This window comes from Rhagoletis zephyria, unplaced genomic scaffold (assembly GCF_001687245.7).
Source record: "Rhagoletis zephyria isolate East Lansing unplaced genomic scaffold, Rhagoletis_zephyria_1.1 Rzeph_scaffold_01658, whole genome shotgun sequence".
NCBI classification, from domain to species: domain Eukaryota; kingdom Metazoa; phylum Arthropoda; class Insecta; order Diptera; family Tephritidae; genus Rhagoletis; species Rhagoletis zephyria.
Genome location: NW_016158742.1, coordinates 74,675 through 90,567, shown reverse-complemented (window position 1 = coordinate 90,567; position 15,893 = coordinate 74,675). Strand labels below are relative to the sequence as shown.

At 34.4% G+C, this 15,893-nt stretch overlaps 1 protein-coding gene across 1 annotated transcript in view; it reads left to right on the top strand.

The window, feature by feature from the left end:
* Positions 1–4,873: 4,873 nt before the first annotated feature.
* LOC108364745 (protein Shroom-like) overlaps positions 4,874–15,893 on the top strand; it is a 72,618-nt gene continuing 61,598 nt past the window's right edge. The window contains exon 1 of the mRNA XM_017618557.1: positions 4,874–5,067. Coding sequence (XP_017474046.1) covers positions 5,033–5,067 — 35 coding nt within the window. The 5' untranslated portion in view covers positions 4,874–5,032. The remainder of the gene's footprint in view (positions 5,068–15,893) is intronic.

Genomic DNA, 15,893 nt, shown 5'->3' with positions numbered 1-15,893 from the left:
GTCATCGTCTCGTTTCATTCTATGTTTGTAGTATATCTGTTCAAAGACGGATGGATATATAATTTTAGAACGGCTGTGTGCTGGTAGGTACATAACTTGGCCAGAACGTTGAATAAAATTGCGTACCTACATACATATATATATACACAAATAAATTTACACGCATTTTTATTATACCCGCAAAAAGCTCATAAACTAAACGCCTGCCAGTCTTGGATCTGCTGTGTTGCTCCTGCCTGCGGTATACATACTTATGTACGTACATATGTGTCAGGCGTGTGGCATGTGGCATTTGGCATATAAACTAAATATAAAATTTTGCCTGAATACATCTGCGTGCCCGCATTAGTTGGCTGCGTTAATATGATTTTGTTTTTCATTTTTTAAAATGCATTATTAGCATAGTTCTCCTCTGCATGCTCGCGCGTTAGGCGCCAATTTGGCCCAAATTACTGGGCGACAACAGCATAAATCGTTTTTGAGGTCACGGTAGTTCGTCGTCGGCGATGTAGGCTTGTGACAGTTTTCGTGGCAAATATGACAACGAAAAGAACTACATACATATGTAGACATGTATAAATGGGCTAGAAATCACATATTTTTGTTCTTGGTTAAAATAACAATTTAAAAAAAATTTTAATGTCGCTCACGACATGTAGGTACGATGAGGGCGAGTGCTTATTAAATATTTGTGAAAGGTAAATTATGAGTGACTCTGTACGGCCACCTGCTGGCTGTTTATTAAGCATATTGATGTTGATTAGCTAAATACTCGTAAATTATACATTTTTAATATGAATGCAATGGCATTTTATAAATTGACAAAGTCATATTTTATGTTTTCTTTTTCGATTTTTTTCGGTACAAAAATATGAAGGTGGTATATGGCTCATTAGAATTTGAAAGGTAATTATATTTAGTGTAGCATAATTTTAGGATTTGTTTATGTTAGCTTTATCATGGGGACTTTTTGCGAGAATATATACGTCCGTCCAATAATGCTTCATGGAGTCGTAGTGGTGGCCTACTCACTGAAATAAATAGCTTTCTTAAAAGTCGGAAAAGGAAACAAAGAAACTGGTAATTTGCTGTAAGCGGACTATTTTGCTATGCGCCAGCAGAAGCCTTTAATCTTTCATCTAGCTCCCCTTGAGGTACATAATTGCTCCAGAAGTTGTTGTTGTTGCAGCAGTAAGAGTTATTGAAGCCGGTAGAAGATTGAGAGAATCTCAGGCCGTTTGGTTAAACTAGAAACGTCGGTGCCTATCTCTATTCCCAGCCGTATCGACTATTTAATACAGGAACTCACTTTCACCAAGGAATACCAAGTTTGATACCAACATGAAAGGATGAAAGTATGCTCTACTATACCCACCATATACCTAATACCACAAAATTCTTTACAGATAGCTCCAAGCTTGAAAAGAAAGTCGGAGAAGAAGCTGAGCATATACATATATATCAATCGGAAATTCGGGCATCCAAAAGGCAAATAGGTGGAAGTAGGTTTTCATGTTCTCTGAATTCGAAGGGCCGTTTTCTAGACTGCCTGTTAAAGATGACCAGTGCTCTGGCTGCTTGTCAAATTTGTCGCTCAGATGCTTATAACAGGCAATCGATGAAAAATCGATAAAGCAGACCGGCCGTAAATTTTTAGCAGGCAATCGAGAAAATTGTCCTAAGCTGTTTTTCATGGTAGAAATACACTCAGAGGTTTGCCATTGCCTGGCGAGGGGCGAACGCTATTAGAAAAAATTGTTTTTTGGTTTTGATGTTAGTCGGAAACTGGGCTAGCTCCCAGAACCTGCAGAGTGCGCACTTCTAACCACTACACCACATAAGGGTACGGTTAAACGAGGCAATGAAAGCTTTCAAAATGCGAAATCGAAAGTCTACTTCCCCGTGTAAATTGCCAGAAAGTCTTTTTGCAGATTTGCAGAAATCCCTTTCGGATATAAAAATTGCGAGGTGTAACTGTAACTGAAATTACGCAAATCGCTTTCGATGCTGCTTTCGATTGGTGCTCTAGCAATTTTCATTTTTGCTGCAAGTGCTGTCAAACCAATCGAGTGTTGCCGTGTGCCGCGATATTTGGCGAATTTATGTATATAAAAATTTTATTAATGTTGCATCACATATAAAAAAATGCTTGTAATTAATTTATTCTCCTGATATGAACTATCTAAATATAAAAGCATTAAAGCATAATTTTGTTATAAGCCGAAAAATGTCTGGTAACATAGGTGAAAGTGGACTTGTCTGCATTCACCGTGTAAACAGATGAAAATCAGTATCGGAAAGTTAGATTTTCGGAAACAAAAAATGCTTTCGAAAGTCACTGTACATGAAAAGTGCAACTGCTTCTTCAATTACCTTTGGGAATTCTTGAGTTTGACAGACTTTTGAAAAGTACTTGCACTTGCCACGTCTAACAGCTACTTAACTACATAGAAATGCAAAAAGTTTATAATTTTCGCATTAGCCACCGCAACTCTGGCAGACAGCATGGGCACGGTCAACGGCCGATAAAGCGATTGAAAGTAAATCAGCGCCGTGGGCGCAGCGATTAAGGCGTTTGGAAGATGATTGCAAATACAATAAATGTGCGCAAAAATAGACATACATATGTAAGTGTATGTGTATATCCAAATATTAATACGACGTACATTAGCGTGCAGTGACACATGTGTGCGCAAATCGGAGAAGACAAAAGACAGCGGACCGCCAGCCACGCAGCTGGACCGGCGACTGATAAAAGTGAGCCAGATGATTCAGAGTCTGGGCAAATAAAAGCAAATGTGTGCGATTATTGGCTGTATACTTATACATACATACATAAGTAATTCTGTACATTCCCAGTACGGAAAGAAATCAGTTTAAATATTTGATGCTCAACCAGCTTTTTGCCTACCACAACTAATTGAAAAGTTGACTTTCTTTCTTGGAACGAACTGTTTACTTTAACGTGGAAATGTCCTAGGAAGCCGACTCTGCATTTGATTTCAACTACTTTAAAATGCATTTGGCTTAAAACACTACAAAGTCAATACGCTTTCGTTCTGCACTTCACAGATGCTTTTTCATGTTTCCAAGACACAAAAAACCAATTTGTATTATACTTTTCACATTTTGTCCCTGTTGGGATTCGAACCTGGAAAGTGTAAGCATTTGGTTTATCTCCGAGAGGCTGCTAGGTGATTATACATCAATTTGAAGTTAGTTGCTGATAACCACAAATAAATAGCTTCGTTGAACTATGCTATAAGCATAAAATCAATACTAGTAACAATAACAAAAACTGCTTAATTTTTGATTATCAAATATGGGCAGCTGCTTTTGATTATTTTTGCCCCAATTATCATCCTAAAATTTGTTCATTGATGCTGGGAATGTTAGTTCCGGAATCGCGGGATTTTCAAGGTCCCAAAAATCCCAGTTTCTTGGCAAATAATCCCGGGATTTTCGGGATTTTTAACTTGCACTGATGGAAATAATAGAAATTCCTTTTCTTGACCAGCATTGGCTATATTTCTTTTTTAACCGACTTCCGAAAAAGGAAAAGGTTATCAGTTCGTAGAAATATTTTTTTTTTTCATTTATTTATTTTTATTTAATTTTTTTTTTTTTTTTTTTGTTTTATTTTTTTATGTATGTTACCCATGACTTTGGACCACGGATTTATATAAACTCAACTTGATAACATCCTCGAGCTTCGTCCTTCTAACTTTATCAGCTTAAAAAATTACCTATAAGAAATTTCCTCATGCATCCGTATTTTTATTTTTATTTACAATTTTTGGAATTATCATATCTTTGTAACATAAATCCTGACGTCAGAGAGAAAAAATAAAAACGCCACTTTAAATAAAAAAGTAGGTTTCAAACCCATTTATTTATTATTTATTTTATGGTAAGAGGGATAGTAGCACTTTTTTCGATTCGATAGAAGCACTTTTTCGATTTAAGTTGTTGAAAAGTAATGAATATCTTAATCCCGGGACTACGCCCGGGATAACGGGATTGTGATAATGACATCACGAAAATCCCGGGATCGGAAAAAGCTGAAAAATTAACATCCCTAATTAATACTCGTAGTACTCGCTGCTCTGTGTTGGTTAAGCAAATATCACTCATACGACGCGTCCGGCGCTGGTGAAACGTTAGTTGCGGCTATTACATGGATCAAAGCGATAATCAACGCCTTATGTTTTTTTTTTTTTTTTTTTCTTGCAGTTTTTGCCTTACTCTGCTATAGTTTAGTACGTTCTGTTTAATAATTTTGATCTTATAAGAGTATTATACGCTTCAAGTGCTGGACAATCTGTTTTTGTTTATTATTCGCTTATTCAAATGTGTACGTATGTATATATGTATGTATGTATTTGTGTGTAGCTATCAGAACGGTGCGCTTTATGTGGGCGTTTTCGGCGTTGAGCGTAGTGGTCAGTGCCAAGTGGAAAATTCATACAAACTCATAAAAAGAACATTTACACATCTATGTACATACATACGTATGTATGTATAGTAGGTATACAAACGTGTATAGATCAATTCGTATATACGTGCGAATTTCACATTTAGTATAATATTTTTCATGAGCGCATTATAATTTTGACAGCGCATCCCCATACAAATTTAGTCGCTTCAGTCGGCAAATTGATTTCGAAGGCGTTATGGCGATTTTGGCGCGATTTTTGTAGTGCGAGCGTGAAGGTGATTGTGAAAATACATATCTATAAAGAGGCACTTGAAAATATAAAGATTTATGAAATAAAAATTTAAATGAAAGCAATTGTCGGAAGTGCTCATGTGTAATGAAAAATTGTGTGCAAATTAATTGAAAAATAAAAATTAAAAAATAAAGTAAAATAAGTTTTGTAGGCCTGAAAATTTGTATGTGCGTTGGAAAATTCTGGCGTCAGCAGGAAAGTGCGAAATGTGGGTTTTGATTAAGTGCCTTGTGGCAAATAGTTATTTTGAACTGCTAATGCGAAGAATTTCTGAATCAAACTAAGTGATAAAAGGCAGCAAAATGCCGAAAGTCTTTCAGTGCTTTAGTGGGCTAAGGTAATTTTTTTGTGAAAATATGTAGACTAAGAGCTGTTAAGCTTGTTACATAAATATGTACTAGTATGTTTGCATGTCAAATTTATATACATAGATACGATTTATATATTAATAAGAATATGCAAAAATGTAAAATTGTTGGCGCTTATTTATGCCGTTCACCATATTCTATTTGCACACATCATGACGTCAATTGGCAGGAAAGCGCAATTTGTCGCATCTACACAAATACATAGTAGTAGTAAACTTATACAACACTAGTGAGACTTCAACAGCACTGATCAGGAGACATATGAAAAAAAAAAATAATAATTAATTTTTAAGCAAAAAACAAAAGCAATTTCACTTCTCATATAAAAATTTTAAAATTCTGTTAATTTGCCGTTAAACCAAATTAGTATAGGACTACCTCTGAGGTACCGCCTTCTTTCTAAAAGAAGAATTCTATAAACCGGTTAACATACATAAAGAAAAAAAGTATTCCGACAAATTGATATCCTCCTCCTTTTTTTGAAGTTGGTTAATAATAAAAAACAGCTTTTAATTTCCAATTTCAAGCAAAAATTAAAAATATTAAAATTTTTTATTTTTTATTTTTTTACGTTTGTTTCTTTTTTTGTTATAAATTTGGCCAAGCGCATTTAAAGAGACAATTTGTACTTCGAAATTTCTAGTTATTTGTTTTATGTTATGCGCAAATTTTTTAATCTTTTTCAAATACAATTTGTGTGTTTTTCAAGGGATCTATTTCTTTAAGTAGACTATGACAATTAGATACGGTGGAATGATTTTTTGTTAAGCTGATTTAATTTTATTTTTTGTCAAGTCTAAATAATGAAAAGAAGCCAATCCATCATTGTGTGGCATTTCAATGACAATGTGGTAAAAATACACAAAAATATACTTTTCCATAGCTGATGACAATAAACTATCTGACAAAATAATTTTAAAGGTCCTAAAATAAGCAATTATTTTAAATGTACTTCAACAAGATACATATCGATTTATTGAGCTTCGTCTTTACTCCTCCTTTTTAAGGTCTTTTTTCTAAATACTTTTTTGGACCACCGACAAATTTCATTCGGTACATCATCTGGTGTGTTCTCACAAAGAAATAGAAGATATATCCCAGCACTTGACTCTTTATGTAGCCCAAAGTTATATGGAGCCTTTGGTTTCGATATAAATACCCATATATTTAGAGATTTCTAAATAATAATCTGAAAAAAAAAATACTTAGGTATTCAGCAGATACCAAATACTAAAATAAATAGTACTCAAATATTTAGGAGCTGATTGATATATAATTTTTGCTTAAGTGCTTGAGTTTTTGAGGCTGCGGAAAACTAAGGTTCAGAATAATAAGTTTTTTTTTTTATTTTAGAGACTGACTATATAATGAAGTGCTTTTTTTTCGGGACTGTGCTTTTTTGTCAAGACTTTTTGGCATTCTTCATATTATATTTTCCGGGACTATTTGGGATTTTTCCGGGCTTTTTCGGAATATGTATGGTTTTTCGGGATTTTTGGGACTACTCGGAATTTCTGGGACTAATTCGGGATTTTCGGTACTATTTCAGAATTGCCGGGACTTCTCAGGATTACTTTGTATACAGTATTTAGTGAAGCTACAAATGCTAAGTAATTTTATGTCCAATATTTAGGCAAAGACAAAATGCTGAACACTTTGGTATCGAGAAAAAAGTATTTGGCTACGTGAAATTAAGTAAATAAATACTTTTAATACCCAAATACATTTATTTAAAGTATTTAGCACATTTGGGTGAGCAGCTCTCTGCAAACAATTTGCAATAAATATTTACGCTACATTCAAATACTGTGGCAACCTTGATTTTCACGTTTCAATTTCAATGACATGCCATTGCAGCGCTGATACCATTTCCTTCAAACATACATTTCACGCGTTCAGCGACTTGCCGGTAAAACTAAATTCCAAATACATACAGCAAAAGCAGTGAGTCGTCATCGGCGGCTAAATCGCCTACGGCATCATATTACCATGCACGCGTGAGCACAATGCACTTAAATACATAGCTGCACTTGCGCGCGTTAAAAGCATATCGTATGGCAAGGCGTGATAAAAATAATTTCAAAAACAAATGAAAATATCAAAGTTGCATGACACTCATTAAATGAATGGTAAACGCCTTTGCAGCTGACTGCCTGCGGTGGGTGCCTTTGTGTAAACTGCTCACTGCGAGCAGTGACGGCAAGTACATAGGCGCCCGCCAGCTCTTTGCTGCTGAATTGTCATCAAACTTTACGCTGGTCGACATTGAAGGGGGGGGCAAGCAAATGCACTTAACGCCAAAATGCGCAATTTACTTCGGCAAGCACATGTAACTGGCAGAGGCAGCCGCGACAGAGGGATGTCAATGGATTGCCATTGCATATTTAGTTGACGTCAGCTTTTGACTAAAAAGTTCATTGTCCACACACACATTCGCTTTACTTCTTCATGTACATATTTATATTTGCAAGCAAAAATAGCCGAGTGTTGAATGAGTCTCTGTTGACTTTGCCGTTTGCCGGCTTTTGCTGGACTTAACTCAACCTAACCAACCTGACGTTCATTGGCCAGCATGCGGCATTTTGCAGCTTGGCCGCCTTTGACGATCTGTAGTTGCTCGCTTAGCTGCTATTGCAATGCCATTTTGCAACACTTACAATCACTCGGCAACATTGCGAGTATCACTTTGCAGTCAGTCAGTCAGTCAGCGTAAAAATAAAAGAGGGAGAAAATTGCAGCCAAAGAATAGCTCATGAAATTCAAGCACCACTCCGTAGCTGATCGCAAGTGTGAAAGGCATACCCATTATTATTTTTGCAATTTTATTTCTTATATGTATCTCTTTCAACATACAATACCTAGTAACAATACAATGTTGCACGTAACTACGAGTATTTGCTATTTGCAACAACCTTAACCAAGGACGCTTGCGATTAGCGAAGCAATTGAAAGCAAAAAAAAAACAACGAACGAACGACCTTTGCAGCTCAAATTGCTCATACCGCGCGCGCGCTGCTCATTGTGTTTCCCGGCACGTTTTTCTTCTTCTTCTTCTTCTTGCGTATTGTCACACCTTCGTTGCACTTGGATCTGTGCGCGTCAATGCACGCTTATCTGCCCTGACTTCATCGCAACAAAAGTTCATGCTTAGCTGTCCATAGCGAAATATGTACTATGTATCAGCAGCAACAATGCAATAAGAGAGAGAGAGGGGCGCGCATTTGGTGTGGTCCGTCTTTCTTTTAAGTTCCATGTTTCCTTAGCAATGTTTATCTTTTCAATACCTTTTCCTGTCTGCTATAAATCTCTAATTTATGCTTGCATTTGTTGGTGAGAAAAAAAATTGCGCAATCGATGCCAGCAAACGAACAATAATGAATAAACGAATGAATGAAATGATCGCGTGCGCCGCGTTGGTTGGCGAGGCAATGAAGATGCTAATAGCAGCGCGATTTTAAACAAAGGCGGCTAAGGCGCAAGCAGCAGACGTTGTGGTTCGCGACAACGCAGAAATGATGACAGGCGTTTTGAGTTATGATTATTAAATATTGAAAATTTAATTAACTATACATATATGTACATACATGTGTATGTATGTATTTTTTTAATATTATTCTCTGCAAAATTCATATATATTTACAGAAGCGATACTGAACTGTGGCTTTGTCAAAAAATCAACAAATATGAGTTACATTAATGCTCATAAGCTGTTATGGTTAGTTTAATTTTGAATTCGTACTAATATCGTCAACGACAGGGTTCAATCCCTGGCAGCAGTCGCCCCTCGACAGACAATGAAAAATCTCCGGTTGTATTTCTGCCTTGTATCTCATAAACCGCATGTGCCGTTCATAAGCGGCATTTTAGTTTTTTAATCAGGGTTTTCCTTTAGGGTATGAGTGAACAGTTTTTGATTTTTAATATTTTTGTGTTTGCTGGTAGTGTTGTGCCCTTTCTTCTATATAAAAAAAATAGTCGAACCAAGTCATATCAAACAGGTAGTAGCATTAGAGCAAAAACAAAATTTGCGGGTATTTTTTTGTTGCTTCTGGTATCGAAAGTGCCATGTGAAATACAAAAAAAAAATAAATAAAAAATAAAAAATTGAAATTGACAAAAAAAAAAATGTTTGCAATTTTTCTTCTTAGTAAATCTGTTTGCTTCTCGAAGCATTCTTCCATCCTTTGCAAGACCCAGTAATCTGCGGTTGTGCTCTGTCATCCAATCGCTTGTTTTGTATGAAAAAAGGTTCCACTTGCAATTGTATTTTAACAATTTAGGATTTTCATGGGGGTAAATTAACAATATTTGACATTTTCGAGACCAAACAATTTGAAAAAAAAAATCGAATCAGCTGCTCTACTAATAGATACTACCTGTTCAATGTGCTTTGAGTGGAACATATTTTTTCTAGAAATATTTGTGTTTCTTCAAAAAATTTTTAACGTAAGTTATTGCATATGTTTGCTCTTACACTTCTTCAATTCCTTAATATGGAATCCTCTTTCCGCGTACCTATCTTTGAACACTAGGCTGGTCCAAAAAAAGTTTAAAATGTTAAAATCTCACCCTTAAGAAATTTTTTAAATAGAAAAAAAACGAATACTCATATTTTTTTGTTAAAAAAATTACTTAATTATATGGGGAAAATAAACTTTATCGTAGAAATGTTGTACAATTCTTGAAATTATCTTAAGAAGACTTCCAGTAATAATACCCAATTGTTTATTTAACAGTTTTTTAGTATTAACGATCTTTTATGGGTCCCGATTGTATTTTTTGAGGTTTTTGGGGGACCTTAATATAAAAAAATAGTTCATATTAAAAAATGGTTAAATAAACAATTGGGTATTGATACTGAAAGTCTCCTGGAAAGGGACATAGTTTTCCGATCAAAAAAACATTGATTTCCAAGAATGCTACGCCAGTTCCACGAGAAAGTATTTTTTCGCCATATAACATACATGGAAAACTTTATGGGCTTTGAAACAGTTCTAGATATCGTATTTTTTAAAACAACAAAAAAAAATACGGGAGAGCTTAACATTTTAAACTATTTTCCCACTTGAATTTTTGACGCACCCTAACGTACATGCTTACGAAAACGTGTTCAGTTTATGTATCCATATTTTTATCGTTTGCGTTTTGCATACATGTGCCGATATATTAATATATATTAATGGATATATTTATTATGGTAATAAACAATAAAATTTTTTGTTAATCACACATTTTTCGATAATTGTATCGAATTGTATTTATTGTCGTCTTTATTGATATATTCATCGCTACATTGGCATATTTTTTACACCGATATATGTTTGAGGAATTTTAATTATAATTTTTATTTAATATAATTAAATTTTTAATATACCTATTTCGGCCGCTGTGGTGTAGTGGTAAGCAGTGCGCGCTTCCATTCCACAATACCAGGGTCCAAGCCCTGGTCAAAGCAACATCGCAAAAAAATATCTAGAAAAAAGGTTTTTTCTTAACAGCCTAAACCTAAACGTCTGATTAATTGAAACATTAACTGACCATTCAATTGTTCTTAATTCAATATATTAACGAATATTGTGAGTACTCATACAGTGAATTTACGTAGTTATGTATACATTAGCTATTTACTAAAACAAGATATGCACAACCCACCTACTGGAAATTCACTCATTATCATTACATATGAAGATCATATTCAATAATAATTGAAACGAATTGCGTTACATTCAATTGTTGTATTAATGTTAATATTGATATGGCCAAACTAAATCCAAAATCTGAGCCACACTCGCCAAATGCGGATATGCATTAGATGCTTTGAAGGAGTGCCACATGGCATTATTACGTACATACATATAAGAGATCTCCACAAATTTAAAGCAAAAACTACACAAGTAAAGTTCAGCAGCAACAATGGCATAAGAAATGTATGTAAAGAAAAATGGATTACAACAAAATCAATAGGCGCAGTAATAGGCGTCGAATCAACAACCACAGATAGTAGCGGCCAATCATAGGGACGCACCTTGCTGCGGCTAATGGTTTCCCGCTCATATGTATGTATGTATGTAGTGTTGCTGTTATTTGTTTAACTAACACTGGCGCTTTTGTTGTGATTGTATTTTTTGCGCGCTTGCGGCAAAGTGGACTTGTGGCTGTAGTAGCGACCGAAAGTAGTGAACAAAAAAAAAAACAAATGTTAAAAATCAAAAGAAAATATTATGACAGCCTATGGGGCATTGAAATCGCATCAAGGTTTTGTAAATAAATAAACTTTATTCTTTTATCTTGAAAGTAGTGATTTTTTCGATTGCCTTTAGCTTGCTTTACTCAGTGTTGCTTTATATTTTGTGTATTTTTTGGCTTAACTTTACCTAATCTATGCTTTCAGTTGGCAATTGTATGCCGCTAAAGTGATTTTACTGCCTGGGTAATTGAGACGCTGAGCTGGTTGATGGACTTTTGGATGTGGGAGTGTGCAATATTAACAAAATAGGCAAAAAATTAAACGAGACGTCGCATATTGTAAGCTGAAAAAAAAATAAAAATATATAATAAATAATTTTATAAAGTCATATAAACACTATACAATTAAATCACAACACCAGCAAAATGTCAACAAAGAGTTGCAAAAACTATTACAATTACTCAGAAACTTTTCCAATAATTTTCAAAAATTTACAGCATCAATCCTTTCCTTTACCACGGCAGTCACTATCCCTCACCCATTATAGCTATATACATATGTAGTACGCGTATGACTTCTACTGCCACAAACAAAAGACTTAAGCGAGCAACCAGGAAGTCATTAGGCCTGCAAAAGCGTCAGAGCACCACAAAGGACAAAAAAAAGTATGGCTCAATGCATGCTTTTCATCACACATGCATATTTACCGTTCTTGTCGCATTTTTTGGTTAATGGCTTTAAATGCATCTGCGCCAGCATCATCGCATACTGCGCAGTTACGTGTGATTTACGACTGATTTTGTCGCAGACTTTTGTATTTGCTAGAGTTGTGGCGCCATAGGCTTTAGAAAACTTTGATTTATGATATTTCAACTATGCAATTTGCTCAAGCAAATTATGAAAGCGATAGAGAGCAATAAGCGAAATGTGTAGTTATGTAAAAGAAACCAAAGAAAAAAGTGATACTTTGGCACGCGGAAAGGAGACATTATTTAAACGTGGCGTAAATGGAATTTATTGCACGAAATCTTAACAAAGGAATTGCTCAAGAAGTTTAATAAATTATAAAACGTAATTAAATAATTTCTTAACTGTGTAAGTGTTCATGTAGGATTATATTTTTGTTTTATTTCTTCTGTCACTGGCTTATGATTCATTAATGGATCATTATTTTTTTTTTTTATATATATGTCCATTTTCAAGGTCTCCTTCATAAAAGCATATTTCTGTATTTATGTACTTTTCAAAATAAGTTCACTGGTTCAATGATTTGGTGATTTACTGCCTACTACAAACTTACGTTACTTACATACTTGAGTCATTGTTAATGGAGTGTGAACTATTTCGACTTCATTTAACACACCCGCGCTTAGTTTGATAGTCAGGTTTTTATGTAAGAAGCTCGAAAAAAATGTATAACAGGTATTCTAAGCTAATTCAATGAAAATTGTTATTTTTTTCGATTTTGATATAGACTGAGTATCTATATATATAATAGGCGAAGGTATTTTTTCCATGATATAAAATCTGGTTTTAGTTTCGTTCGATTTTCCAAAATTATGTGTCAAATTAAAAGGCTTGGACTGCAGATGTGCAATAAAGTTTTACTTCTTTGAAAAGGATCGTTATATCTTAAAATATTACATTCAAATTATTAAAAAAAAAATAAAAATAAATCATTTATTACAAAATGGGTATCAATCGAAATATTTTTCAAAACATTTTTTCTTAACTTAAGTCTAGGAGGGTTGCCACCAGTTTCAAAAATCAAACTCAATTTGAATTATGGGTATTAGGTAAGAGAAATATGTGCCACCGTATTGGTGCCAAACGAAACAGGTTTTAAAAGGTAGTCGTTTGAAAATATTTTGAAGAGGGTTGCCACCTCCTTACCATCTGTTTAAAAAGTTATATCCAAATTATTTAATAATTTAAATGAATAATTAAACAATGGCTATCAATTGAAGGGGTTGGAAAATCATTATTTCTGGACTATATTTAGCGGGGTTGCCACATATTTAAAAAATCAAAGTAATTAATTTATGTAGCTCAACGTAAGAATATTCAAGAATGTTTTAGCTCGAAATTACTTTTGGATAGGGTTGCCACCTGTTTAAAAAGTCAAATTTGATTAACCTATTCGCAAATTATTAGAAATATGAAAATACGCGTGTCAAGCGAGAGAGTGTTATGAAACTTTGACTTTGAACATTAAGAATGTTTGAAGAGGGTTGCCAGGTGTTTAGAAATTGCCATTCCAAATATTTAATAAATTGGATGAATTATAAAAAGATGGTATCAATCGAAATGGGTTTGAAAAAGCTTAATTTTTTAAATATATTAAGGAGGGTTGCCACCAGTTTAAAAATGCAACTAAACTTAAATTAAGACAACTAGGTAATTAGAATACATACATATATGTATACTTTCAAACTGAAACCTTCTTTTATCTCTTTTCTCTGAAACCCAAATTATGATTGACCTGTTTGAAGTTTCGAATTTAGTTAAATTAGAGGTGCATACTAGCACTAAATGGCACTTAAGTTCAATGTCCGGTCATAACAGAATTTGTTTTAATGCGGTCGCCTCTCAGCAGGAAATGTTAAACTTTATGTCTCTCTTATATTGACAGCTTATATCTGTGCAGGGAGATAAACTGATCAGCGAGCTAATAAGCGCTGAAAGAACTAACATACTGCACCTGTCCTTTTTTTGTTCGTTCAACGCGAATTTTTATACATATCAGCTCGCTGATCAGCTCAACTCCTAGTTTAGCACAAAGCTTTCAATTTGCGAGGGGCCTTAGAATGTAGTTCTGCTTTGAAAAAGCATCTCACCAAAAACCATCTGCCGCTCAGAAGGAACGTAATCTCGACCAAGTCGTATGAACCTAATATCTTTACACTGATGCCAGATTTCCACTAGGCATTAAATGACACAAATTATTGGTGACAAAGTTGGACTTTAAAAATACCTGTACCATTACCTTAAAAAAAATTGACATCAAATTCGTTTCCGCGAGGCACTTTTCAAATTGCCCATATATTGCGTAATTTCAATGCATAGTGAAAATTCGGCATAAGAAAAAAGTATAATAATTTTTCGCAGAAAGTTTTTTTGTCTTTTCCATGTTAGCGATCGAAAATTTATGAACAGCAAAAGTATTTTCAAAGAAATGTGTTAAAACCCCAATTTTGTTTGATTGGTTGCAAGAAATGTAATTCGAATTACGGATTTGAAAACACGTTTACATACTTTGATTGTAATTGAGTCTGCAGAGATGGTTACTATTATTGTTTAACTTCCAGAAGGTCCAAGGTTTGAATAACGCCAGAACAACACTTTGAAATGATAAAAAAAAAATCAGTTTTGTGTTTCCGAAATATGAAAAATCATCTATAAAGTGCAGACCGAAAACGGATTCAAGGGAAAAAATCTGTTTAAAGTGAACAAAATACGATAAGGTTTTTCTCTCAGTGCAGTCTCGCACATTCTTAGCATTCGTAACTGGAAGAGATATGTTTGGCTCGTAACTGAGCCACTAACTTCCACCAAATACCCCTGTCCCAGCAGGCAACTTGATTCCTACTCTATTCTCGCCTTCCAAACACCAATTGAAAATTAGTAGTGATCCTTCGAATATATCCATTGGATGCCCGGAGTTATTCAAAAATTACCTACTTATCTATATAAGTAAGTAGGATTGACTGCTACCTATTTTCGTCCTCAAAAGTAATTTAGTCCTTTTTCAAGTTTTCGGCCTTTGGTATACTTCTTGGTTTATTCTTTTTTAGTTTTTATTTTAGTTTTCATTTTTTTTGTTTTAATTCCACCGCCACACCAAAAAAGGTGAAGGCGATCGATCGCCTCTAACAAATTCGCGCATTCATTCAATAAACGAACGGAACGATAAAGCGATTATGACAGCTGTGTCGTGCTGTCAAGTGAACGTCGTCTAAAGCAACAATAACAACAGCAATCACAGCATTAATAGCCAGCCGCCCGCAAAACAAGCACACGCTGATGATGATTAATGCAAGCCGCTAAGAGAGCGAATGTCAAATGTGGGTTGCGGTGGTGGCAGCAACACTTTCAAGATTTGTTGATTTTTTTTTTTTTGTATTGCCAATATTTGAGACTGTAATACATACTTATGAGCGATTTTTTTGCCCATTTTGTTTACTTTTACATACATATATATGATGGCGCCAGTGTCAGTTACTGTTGGAGTTTTTTTTTTTTTTTTTTTTTTTTTTTTGTGTATTACCCAATTGACGGCGCTTGTGGCGGTCGCTATATAATTAATTAATCAAACTGTAGAACTAAAAGTCCCGCTTAATTTTTTAGAAAAGTTGCTAGAATGTATAAAAAATTGTGTTCTATGGTTTTTGCCAATTTTTTTTTTTTTCTTATGGAAAACAATTAATTAAAGTAAGTGAGTATGTATCTTAAAACAAATCTTTATGCTTGCAATTACTCCTTCTATACTTTTAGTACAATTTTATTATATTTTTATTTCATTTAACTGTTTTCGATTTTACATATAAAACGAGTATCTTAGTCGTCGCCTGACGCACCCATTTCCCGCTCATTTATCAGTTCAAAATA